This window comes from Lissotriton vulgaris, chromosome 3_1 (assembly GCF_964263255.1).
Source record: "Lissotriton vulgaris chromosome 3_1, aLisVul1.2, whole genome shotgun sequence".
In the NCBI taxonomy this organism is placed as follows: domain Eukaryota; kingdom Metazoa; phylum Chordata; class Amphibia; order Caudata; family Salamandridae; genus Lissotriton; species Lissotriton vulgaris.
In genome coordinates, this window is record NC_141689.1 from 1,773,936,744 (window position 1) to 1,773,949,475 (window position 12,732).

Here is a 12,732-nt window from a genome sequence, read left to right on the forward strand (position 1 = left end):
TGACTGGTATAGATAATGCCCTCAAAGATAAGGGATGGAGGTTGGGCAGATGTGTGCTTTCAGTCAGTGAATAGGGTGGATATCTCAAAAAGCACCTCTGACTATTTGAAAATTGATGGCACTCTTGAAACTATAACGCATACGCTGTGGGAGGCAATGAAGGCATTTATTAGGGCAAATGCTTTACCTTAATTTCAGGGGCCAAAACAAACAGAGCTCTCTTTAAAAAAAAACTTGAGAATAGTTTGAAATTGGTTGAGGGTAAGCACAAACTAAACGCTTCGAGACTGAACCAAAATCAATGGTCATCTACAAATTGTATTTGGAAACAGATCTGAAAGGGTGATACTGTTGCTCAAATGGAGGGCCTATGAAACAGTGGACAAAGCACATCAACTGGTATCCAACAGAGTGAATGCCGTGACAAACAGACAATCGATCTAAGGACTTAGGGGAGTGTGGTTGATCATAACTTATGACAGACAGAAGGTAGACAATTACTGCGGATTTTCCTACTCCCTGTACTTTGATTTAGGGTGTAGCTGAACTGTCATTAAAAGCACTACAGATTTTGGAGTACAGGGAGATTTGTATACAGGCCTCAGATCTGCTGACTCAAAGATCAGTTTGGCACTGGTAAGAAACTGGAAAGAAAGATTATGACACCCAGTCTTGAAGTATGGCAGACATGGAAGAAAATGGCAATGGAAAAGCTGCCCATTGCACAAGAAATTTAAAGAAAAAACTGGATCTGACCACCTTATTCATTATCTGCTATTTATTTTGCAGGGAGAGGGCCAATTCAGACCTATTTTCTCTGGTCCAGGCTAACATTTGCCAAAGTTTCTAAATTAATATACATCCTATTTTCTTTCAGCTGTGCACTAAAAAGATACATACAAATGAAAATACTTTAGAGAACAATTATGGATTTACACACAATTGGACAACATGCAAACTGACATATCAAACAAGTTCAATAAATCAAAATTACTGAACATTGTGGAAGAATCACTTGAAATCACAAGTATTCTGCTTTGTTACATCAATTTTTTGTCACACCAACTAAAATAAGAACTCCTAAATGCCTTGCACAAGAAAGGCATGGTTGTCAGGTGGTGTGGTAATCTGTGACGATGTACAATCAAGGGGACCACAGTGACAAACTCTCTATATAGACACAGCAGCTTTACACGTTTTTGATTAGCCATTTAGTCATTGTGTATTATAACTGAATTCTGTTCTCAATATTTGAATTTTTCTATATTTGAAGAACAAATCCAACTTCAAAATGTATTATACTTTCTTACTTCCATTGTACACAAAAGAAAATACTGTTGTACAGGCAGGAGGGTTAGGTTGGGTGGTTGAATATGATTTTACTCTTAAGTACTTCATTGTTTCGGTGCGCTGTTTACATATACCAGCTCCACTGACGATCATTTTTTTAAATGACATGCATACATCTAATAAAACATATTATTAAAAAAGACTATGGTGTTCAGTGCTGCAGAGGAAGCAGCCTTTACAGATGCCGGAGATGAACTGAGCAAAGGAACTGGCTACGGTAGTGACAGCGGAAATGGTGGGCTGGAAACAACCCCTTAAGAAGGAGGTTGTAGAAAAAGGTTAAGCCTTCAAAGTGCAGGTGGTACTGCAACAACAGTGTCATCCAATGATGAATTGTTTGAACGTGCCAGGACTAGTGGAGAGAAGAGGAACCTGTACTTTAATATTTTTGAACATAGTAATTTGTTACTCACAAAAAAACAGCCTGCTTAGCTGGCATAAGTGTGGGCACATTGCCATGGCACTTTCTGAAGCCGAACGAAAGTGACACTAGAAGGAAGAAAAACCTTTGAGTGCAATCTATTTTTTCACCTTCTCTGTAGCACTTAAGAGTTGGAGTCTGAAATGCACATTTCTTAACAATGTACTGGCAGGGACAGGGTAGGAGACCATCCCTTCTGATGACCAAGATTTAGGAACACCTTCAATCGTCTTTCCAGATTGGTCTGGGGATGCTTCTGGAGGCACAAACTACAAAAAGTGGAGTTAGACTCAAGCACTATATACTGGTCTATGATGGTTTGGTTTAACCCAAACATGTGGATAGTAATCCTGCATATGGTGGCCTCTGATGTTATTTTTGCGGTCATTATTACAACACTAATAATTAGAGCAGCTATGGTTGAATTCATTGAACGTAAGTAGCTCTTATAACAGAAACGTTTGGAGACCCCTGGTTTGTTTAAGATCAGTTCTCATATTCAAATATTTACATTCTTTCTATGTCAAATGTTGGGGTTCGTAGAGACTGCATACTGCCCAGAGTTACTAATCTGCTTGATGCCCTAGCAAAACTAGTAACTTCAAAAAACTACAGTGTCAGTTAAACACCATGATGCATTCTGAACCTGATGCAGAAGAGCAACACAGTTTTAGATATTGTCCGCTTTCCATTCTTATGTTGAATTTAATTTCTTGAAGGAATATCCATGGAACTAGCGTATATTAACCTTACCTGAGATTCAACTGCTTGGAAACCTAATCTTGATATAAGAGGGTTAGTAATGACTTCTGACTGACTGTAATTCCTTCAAAAGTAAGGTGTGTTCCCCACTCATCCAGATTATGAATCTGTTGTTCTATTCTCTGAGAATTCCAGAAGATCAGCGCATATGTGAAAAATGTCTATTCTAATGGGGAGCTACGTGTCAACTGAATCACAATCTAAGTGTGGCTTTAAAAAGTAACTGTACCTTCTGCTGACTCTTGAGTTGGAACACCACAGACAGTCTACCCATAAGCAGTGACAACAAGCAGCTTACATTGAATCCTGACATTACACTAAAGGGGGTTTTACCCATGCAGTCACGGGGACCTGGGCGCTATGTGGTACATATAAATACGGGGTCCCCGTAAGAAAAGGTGTGTTGTACTAGCTGTACTAGCACTTAACAAAGTTCACGAACAAAGTTCACATTTATATGAAACTTACAAGTATTGCAGTTTATTAACAACACTGAGCACCTATAATGGTGACAAACACTTTATATTAATTGATATTGAATAAGAAGCCCCAAGGTGAGGGGAGAAAGGAAAAGAAAGGGGGGTGCTTAAAGATGTGAAGTTCAAAAAGAGATAGGCATATTTAGTAAAAAAAAACACAATGTTGATACCACAATACAGGATCAAACATTTCAAATGCAACAAACCGAAATTTGTGACCAAAATTAATAAAACATTGAAAGGAGACATTCTACGGTCACAGCCTATAAATGGAAATGTCAGGGACTTGAGCCGGATGTCCAAAGAAAAAAAGCCGTCGACGTTTCGACCCCTGTTTTATAGGTCAGATTAGGTCGACGGCTTTTTTTCTTTGGACATCCGGCTCAAGTCCCTGACATGTTTGATCCTGTATTGATTGTGGTATCAACATTGTGTTTTTTTTGACTAAATATGCCTATCTCTTTTTGAACTTCACATCTTTAAGCACCCCCCTTTCTTTTCCTTTCTCCCCTCACCTTGGGGCTTCTTATTCAATATCAATTAATATAAAGTGTTTGTCACCATTATAGGTGCTCAGTGTTGTTAATAAACTGCAATACTTGTAAGTTTCATAAAAATGTGAACTTTGTTCGTGAACTTTGTTAAGTGCTAGTACAGCTAGTACAACACACCTTTTCTTACGGGGACCCCGTATTTATATGTACTACATTGAATCCTGAGGCAGAAAAGAAATACAGCCAAAACAAGCCTGCAGCAGGTACAGCGTGAACCTGGTGTTGTGTGAGTGCTTTAGTGGGATGTTAAGGTATCCTGTCAATAAAAGACATATTATTTGGGGTAGGTGTATTATTTTGGATAATTGCTCCAATTTTACACCCACAAAAAACACTTGCAAATAAAGATTCTGTCCTAAAAATGTACTAATTTTGCCACTTGCTTTAAGCATTTAAAGGACCAAACATTGTGTGTGATTCTCGATGCTGGCCTTATTAAGCACATTCTTTTATCACTAGACTAACAACGTAAGGTACAAGTATTTTCCCATCACTAAGACAACCTTGAAGACAGATATACCCATACCCACTTCCCTGGTATCTTACTTCCCTATCAGGTGACTATTCCCATCTGGTTTTTACATGACAGAGGTTTGGTGGGCTGCTAGCAGAGGTTTAAGCAGGGATAGCGCCATCTGTTTGCCAGTATTGCTGAATCCATCCCACCTTGTGACTTTTCAGAAACATGACAAAATGAAACAGATGATTTATTCACAACAAAAAAAGTAATACAATTAAACAATGGCACAACAACATTGCTTCAAAACACACAATACATCAAACACTGGTAGCATCACAAGACTTCAAGACTCACCAGGTTATAAGAAGGGATCAATTCATAAAGATTTATTTATTGAGCATAACACCGGCTAGCCCGATATTGGATCAGAAAAAGATAAGCACAATCTATCACAAGTATCATGTGCTAAACTCAAATTAGTGGCACATATTAATGTTGCTTTTTGTTGAAGATGCAGGATGTCTTATCCATGTTGAAGAATTCCAGTGTTTATGCGTTTCCAATAAATACACATTTTTTTTAGCATGCACAGTTACAGCATTGCCACATAGATTTGTGAATTTTAATCATGACACATATTGTTTTACAAAGACTGACACTTTCAGTCTTGACTGAATAAAGTTAATGTTGCCTTATCATCAGTCACTGCCAGCATGCGACCATCTAGCAACAGAGTGTACTTACTGTATCCTGAATGTTGAAGGTTACTCTAGGACCCGCAGGAGAAGCTGAATCTACACGGATTTCTGGAAGCTCTTCGCCATCTCCTACTTTTGAACTGCAAGACAAACCAGATTTCGAGTTCATCGTACGGAATGCAGACTACTCAGTGGTCTGCCGACAAGGCATTTAAGTCACTCATTCCGCATTGCTGATCTAATTGAAAACCAGAACACAACCTTAAATGTAATGAATTTCATATTGCAATTGTTCAAACTCTGACACTGTGGAGCTACAAATGGAATCACCACTAAGTTGATGCCCCACTGAGCTGTTATACACAGAGAATAAGAATACTAGCATTTTTTTAATAATTTTTTTTAGCTTTAAACTAAGTAGTAGATTCATACGCGGACAAATTGAGGTAGCCAGAATACAAACCAAAATCAAAATCCAGTCTGCAACACTAGAGAACTAAAGCAATTGAGCATATAGGAGGGGTTGGGATGCATCATCAAAAATAAGATAAATCAATACTGTTTCACATAAAGAAGAACACTTCTTCACCACCCAGTAAAAAATAAGAGACTACAAAATTCTTAAACACAGTTGCCAAAAAACGTCCAGGACAAAAGACACTTCAAGCAGGACAACATATCTCAAATATCTCTTAGTACCAAGTGAACTTGAACCAAGTACTCCTTCAGAGACATCTTGTGCTCTTTCGACCGGCATCCACAAATCCATCAGATGGATCATACCTAATAAATATTACTCTTTTTGGAGCAATGCTAGATGGAAAGGCTGTCCCCGCCTGAAACAGAAACGATGGAAACCCTACCAGTCTGGTTGCTTCCCTAACTCAGACCAACAATATTTCTAAATCAAATCCTCCTGGGGACAACTCAAAGCAGCCAGATCACTGATATAAAACACATTCTAAATCTGCTTTACACCATATGCATGGTCAGTAAAGAAGAAAAGGCACAGCAAGACTGAACATCCAATGAGCCAGCACTGCATCTCACAATATACCTCTCCTCAGAAGGTCCCACGAACGAATCATTGGGCACCTACAGTTTTGGTAAGTTGAGATGGGATCTAACTTTAAATTAGCAACAGAGCCAGCTTGTTTTGCAATTTGGGAATAAAAGGCATAAGAGCCAACAGAATCATTTTGAGCTCCGAAAAGTTGTTGTGTGTGGATTTATTTCTTCCTTTCTGACAAAATGTCACTCACATGCAGATGCTTTATATGTTATACCCACCCACTCAAGAAGGCATGGGCCACTTCTTAAACCTACCTATTTAAAAAAGGCCTCTCACCCATTTCTTATCCTGCAATCAAGACCACTAAATCCTAAATAACCACAGCAAAATTCTTACTCACAGTCTTACCTGTGGTACTGACAGAATGCAGGACACAATAAGGCCTAGCAAGCTCCGAAACTGTACTGCAAAAATAGACTTGTTGGTCACATCTTCTAAATAGTGAAACTTCAACAGAGAAGAGTACAGCACCAATCCAATAACCTAAATCTTCCAGGATGTAACTTTTTAGATTAAGGAAAACTTTCAGCATGTAGAGCTGTGACATGATTGTCTGGAGAGATAAGACCACACCTTCCTGATAGATATCTCTTAGGAGCTACTTATCTATTTAAGGGAACATCTACAATCTCTGAAAACAGAGAGAAGACCAGAAGCCCCCAGAACAAACAACACCTTTTCTAATGTCTGAGGTGATGACCAAACGGAAATATATCTTGAAAGGGAAATGCCTGCCTCACACTACGAAACACAGGACGTTATGTGCAGTTCAAGATTTGGAATATGGAAATGAAATGGATAGTGCGCAAACCCACCCAGTCTATGTCTCATTTAGTTACCAAAATACACAATCCTATATTTGCCTTTTCTCTTATATTTGTTGATCCCTCTCAAGTTTACAAAAATGTCCCATATTTATCTGGGACCCACTTTTGGATTCAAAGAAACTTGCGGTAAACCCCATATTGCACCCTTCTAATATCCTCTGTTGTAAGGCCCACTTTCATACCATTTGAGAAATCTGTATTTTCTTGCGGCTTGGGGTCCTCGAATTGGCCACAGAGGGTATTATGTAATGTACAGTGAGTTGGACATGCTCCTACCAATACCCAACACGGCTGCTAGAAATCCAACTGCAATCTGTGCAACCGCCTAAATGAAGGCCCAAACTCCGTACATAAGGAAAATAAAGCTTTCCGCTGCTGCTATTCAGAAAAGGGTCAACACGCTCACCCTTTCCTCCAAGCTAAATCCTAACTATTCCGTTGGCTTGGAAGCTCAATCATTCACACATTAAGATTAAAAAGCTATACCTCTTTAAGGTACTGCTAGGTCCCATTAGCTCAAAAGATTTAAGGTGCACCCGTCATTAAGAAAGCTGACTTGGCTTGTGTATGTCTCAAGGCTATTATACCCCTACCACAAAAGACATTACGTTCTTTTAGTGCCTTATAAGCAATAAAAAGTTTTTAAAAATACACTCTGATGGATAGAGGCCGTATCCATCATAAGCGTTGCCTAAAATTAACAAAATCTTGGTCCTTAATGGCACTTAGGAGCTGACCAAAGGTGGTTATGCTGAACTTTTCACATCTCAAAAATGTGTTTAGTAGTCGAAATTTAAGGAGTGAATATATGCCTGTCTTATGTTGGGAAGATTATTTATCATGAATATAATCGGTTATGTCACTGTCTGGCTTCTAATTTCTGATTGCTCTTTGATGCAAAATGCCTAACAGTTTCCTTTATCATGCATCAGAGGCTGTGTTACTGTGATGGTAGAAAATATGTGGCGATCAGGACACCCTAATTTTCTGCAAATGCTGAAATCCAGCACCTTCTGGTGCGTTATAAAAGAACGCCCCTTATAAGTGTCATGGAAGCCCTCCCCCAGAGTGACTACAGGGGGAGTTTCATAAAAGATTCTTTTTATAGATTAACAAAACAATGTGTTTAACAATCTAAAACATATTACATCACAAGTGCATTTATATGCTGCAACTGCAAATAAAGGAAGTTAAAGTGGAAACGTTATGAATTGAAGGCTACACCTTTTCTGAATGATCCGAGGATCTCACAGGTCCAAAGCTAGCTCCAGCTTCTTCAAAGTAATAATTTCCAATAACCAAACAGAGGGCTAGAACGAAGGGAATCAACACAGAGGTTCAGTGAAAGGGTAGTCAACCAGAATGAGAAAGCCTCTGCACTTCCCTATAAAGATATGGCAGAGTGAATGATTTAATCTTGATAGTGTTTTCTCTGCTTATTGCTTTGGAATGCATTTGAATTGCTTTAATCTGAAAAATGTTTTAGGCTAGATCAGAAAAAAAGTAGGATTGTTAGCTCCCCCTATAAACAGGTTATCCACTTTCTCCACTATGTTTATGACATTAGAAGGCATGAGTACTACCTTGCTCTTTACATTCAAGAGTGATAATGCTTATAGCAATAAGTGGTAGCAGATGCAAACAGCCCCTTGTGGTAAATATCACTTTAATGATTTACTGGACCAATCAAAATCACTGTGGGTTACTGGACTGAGGATGTTCACTTGCTCCACATTAAAATGATCAATACAATTGTCAACACATTCACAAAGTGATAATGATAAAAGGTTGTATTTACGGAGCGCCAAGCTAAGGCTCCAAGTAGTTTTATTGCCACCGCAACCATTCTTTTTAACTCACTATAAAGGGAAAATGGGAGACACCCTCCCTCAAGTGGACTGGCCTTGTGGGTCACTTGTGAGTCTAGGGAAGTTGGCTAGATGAATAACATTCAAGGTGAGCATGCCTTTATAACGTTTTGTATGGCAGGGCCCTGAAGCAGACATGTCTTTATCAAAAGTTCAGGAGGTACTTGTAGGGATTGCTGTGTCAGAGGAATGATTCTTAAGGTGATGGCACTTTTGTAGAGAACATCAGCTGGCCTAATGTGTTCTTGTCTCGTGAGATGGGGAAGGCCTAGTGCCTACAGTCATTTTCAATACACTCCCAGTCTTATACGTGCAAGTGCCTAAACTAAGGCCCAAAGTCTGTACATTAGGCAAATAAAGCTCTATTCTACTGCAATGCAGGAAAGCGGGCAACACATTCTTCCTTTCCTCCAAGCTAAATGCTAACTGTTCCGTTGGCTTGGAAGCTCAACCATGCACACCCTTAAGATTAAAAAGCTACACTTGTATAAGGAACTGCTACGTCCCATCGGCTCAGAAGTTAAGATGCACCCGTCATGAAGGAGGCTGACCTTGGTTGTGTGTGCCTTGAGGCTATTATATCCCTACTGCAAAGGGCATTACGTTCTTGTACATCATATAGGCAATCACATTTAATAAAAAAAAATACACTGTGATGGTTTGGGACATATGCATCATTAACGTTACCTGAAATTAAGAAATCTTGGCCCTTAACACCACTGAGTATCTGAGAAAAGATCACTATGCTGAACTTATCACGTCTCATAAATGTGTTTAGCAGTAGAAATGTAACTACTGAATACATGCCCGTCTTATGTTGATAATGGAAAATATCCCAAGACTGTGAAACAGGATTTGTCTTTGATACCAAGCTCTGCTACATGTATTGGGACAGGCAGAGTAAAACAACTTCCAGAGGAGCACTCAGGACGAACAACGGCAGCCAAAGGCAGTGCAGATTGCATCTTATGCAAATCTATCTACCAACAGCATCTGCATTCAAAAGAAGCCATGGGGTGAATTGCAATAACCCAGTGTCATAACTATAGTTCCGATTTAGTATACATTATAAGTGGAGGAAGCCTGAAAAGCAAGAGGACAGACTAACTTTAGTGAGGTTTGATGTCATTCATGCTGCTATGCTGCGCGCAGCATTTCAAGCCTGGGAACCATTTATACACTGTGAGGAAGAAAAGGCCATATGATAAGATTAACACTAATAATTGTTGAAAAATTCTTTGGCAAATAAAAAAAGGAACAGAGCTCAGGGTGAGCAGTAGAAGATTTTTCCAGCAGTGATGTTATAAGGCGCTGTGTGATGTCAGTCTGAGTATCCTGAGCTTTATACCAGAAAGCTAAGGTAGAAACTCAAAAGAAGGATTGGCCATGCAATGTTTGAGAAGTTGACTCTATTCTACAGGAAAGCCAAAATTATACAGTAAAACATATTATCTTCACAAAGTTTAAGGAGCACATTCCTTTTTTGAATGAACAAGTACTTTGAATGTTTATGTCTAGAACTTTATTCGGACTCTCTGTAATGAGGTCAAACATAATGCCTCAATGTCCCACAAACAACAATGAGGACACTGCAGAATATGTGAATCTCCTTGAGCCTAAACCAAAGACGCAGCTCAGAATCTTCTAGTACTGCCTACCTGCCAATGTATTAGCATAACTGCGATTGGGTGAAGAGTTTTGTGTCACACTTGGTTAAGTCTTGTATTACTACACTGTAAATTATTTTGCAACTGTTGGACTCGGCCCTTTCCCCCAAAATTTTTCGCTTTTGACCCCCTTGTCTAGGATGTCTCCCCCATGGGATTAAATCTGTATAGGCCATGTGTGGTGAGAGACACCTTGTTGAAAATGTAACGTCATGTAATAATGTGAGCACTTGTAAATTTCCCCATTTTAGAACTGCACCTGACTGAAATGTATTGTATGTAAAATGGATGCCATGGCCATGGGTTTTGCCACTGGACTGCCATAGGTCAGCGGTCTAGATAATATTACCCAGCTACCCCTAGCTTTTGGAGGGAAAGCCTGGCACCCAGGGTGCTCACCCCCTCCCCTTGAGCCAGTTTAGGCCAGCTTTGCCAACATTCTAGAGGGTTCTGGCACTGCCTGGGAGAAGGATATAAGTAAGGGGGAAGTGCCACCAGAGAGTCATTCAGCGCTGGGACAAGGAAGAGAGGGGACCTGCTGTGAGGTGCTACCGCCACATGGGCCTGTGAGCTGGGCCCTGCACCCCTATAAACCCCCCCTCTGCTGTCCCCATGGGCCCCTGACAAGGGAGGGCCCCTATCCAGGTCACTGACGCGATTTGACCGGGTATTACGCCAGCGCTGTGTGAAGAAGCGCCCAGGAGGTGAGGAGTGTGCCCCTGAGGAATTGCTGTGGGACTGTCTGCCCCTTTGAAGCATCATGGGGAAGATTGTACCCCCCAAAAGAATTGCTGCGGGCTGAGGTGCTGTGAGGCCCTGTGAAAGGGCTGGGCCCTGGGACTGTTATGGCCCCCTAGTACTGTAAAGCCTACCTGTTGAGCGCTATAATCGCGAATCGCTGAGGAAGTGCTAAATTCCTGCCCCTTCTGCATGATCTGAGGAAGGAGCTGAGGTTGTGGGCAGAGGGAGGAGCAGTGCGTTGTGAATAGCGCTGTTGTCTGAGAAGCAGGGTGCTGTGAAAAGCGCCGTGGGCTGAGGAGTAGTGCGCTGTGGAAAACGCTGTTTTCTGAGGAGACTGTGGCAGCCTGTGAATAGCGCTGTCTGTGAAGCGCGCTTTTGCCGCGATATAAAGAATTAATTAAAAGGGAGCCTACCCCTTATTGCCGCCGTAAATCACCGCCGCGGCCCGGCGCTGTTGTGGGGATCCCCCCACTGCTGTGGGCATCGTTGCGGCGGCCCTCGGTACCAGGAGAGGACCGTCGAAGTGAGGAAGAGCCGCGCTAGGCCCTGAGGCCGTGGCACTCGCGTCACGTGACGGGGGCGCCCGGCCGCGTCATCGGCCCGCCAACGCCGCGCAGGGATTGGTCGCCGGCCCAGGTGGCCGGGAAGACAGGAAGAAGCGGAGTAAAAGCCCCGGGTCCCCGTGAGGGAGGGAGGACCCGGGTGAAGCTTCGTTGCGGGGCCCCAGTGTCAAGGAGGGAGCCCTGAGAGAAGCGACCAGAGCGGGAGGCCACCCCGCCGGTCTGTGCCCCACGCGAGGGGCCGGTAAGGTAGGCGGGGCCGGGGTACACTGCCGGTGCCAGCCCCGCCTCCCGACCTGAGGGGACCAGAGAAGGAAGCCCCGCTGGGGCCGCACAGAGGTGCAGTGACCCCCCCCCCCCCCGGGCCCCCGAGAGGAGAGGGGAGGCCCGAGTGATGCCACAAGGAGGGAGGGGCCTCAAGGCACATTGCCGGTGCCTGCCCCCTCCTCTGGAAAGGAGCCCTGCGTCCTGATGAGGAGAGCCCCGGGTACCTGAGAGAGGAGTCGAGCCTAGAGGAGGCCCGAAGCCAGCAGGAGTTGTGTAGCGGGCCCCCATAGTGAAGAGGGAGCCCCGGTTGCGATACTGAGGCCTGAGTGAGGCCTTGTGGGCCCGAGTGACCACGCAGATCACCGGAGAGTCCCGCGACTCGAGGCACATTGTCGGTGCCTGGGTCCCCCCTGCAGAGGAGACCCCGCAGGAGCCATCGAGGAGAGCCCGGTGAGTGGGGCCTACGCTTAATTGTGTGGGGGACAGAGAGGGCAACGGGGTACATTGCCGGTGCCCGCCCCGGGGACTGTGTTGCCTTGTCAGGCGCCCGTATTGTGGAGGGCACCTGTGACTTGGGCTCCAGATTTGGTGAACTGCCCTAACTTTCCTGCAACTAACTGCCCAACCAGACAACTCAGGAGCAAGCAGGTTGCCCTTATTGCATATTCTGGGGTAGAGAGTCTTATTCCCCCTCATTGCGAATATAGGTCCCTACTGTCTGGGTTGCCCTGAGATCCCCAGTTATGAAGGAAGTCTGGGCAAGGAAATGTCTACGGGAGTCTAGAAGTAAAGAGGGTTGACTGTTGTGTACACCCTGATGTTGATACCCCTAGGTTGTTGGTAGAGGGAGCCTAGCTGTTTCCTTACAGGTGTTCCTGGTCTATGAGGAGGGCCCCTACCTGATATTTATGCTGGGCAATGTATGTTCTGCCTTATGTTGGTCAATAGGTTGGCCTGATGTGTTATTCCAGGCCCTTGTGTATGTACCAGATTAATGGGCCAGACG

General features: G+C 42.9%; 1 protein-coding gene across 15 annotated transcripts in view; it reads right to left on the reverse strand.

Moving 5' to 3' along the window:
* BLTP1 (bridge-like lipid transfer protein family member 1) overlaps positions 1-12,732 on the reverse strand; it is a 1,831,302-nt gene that overhangs the window by 381,553 nt on the left and 1,437,017 nt on the right. For all 15 annotated transcript variants that reach the window (XM_086962202.1, XM_086962209.1, XM_086962198.1 and 12 more), the window contains one exon: positions 4,771-4,864. In XM_086962202.1, the coding sequence (XP_086818328.1) occupies positions 4,771-4,864 (94 nt within the window). The remainder of the gene's footprint in view (positions 1-4,770; positions 4,865-12,732) is intronic.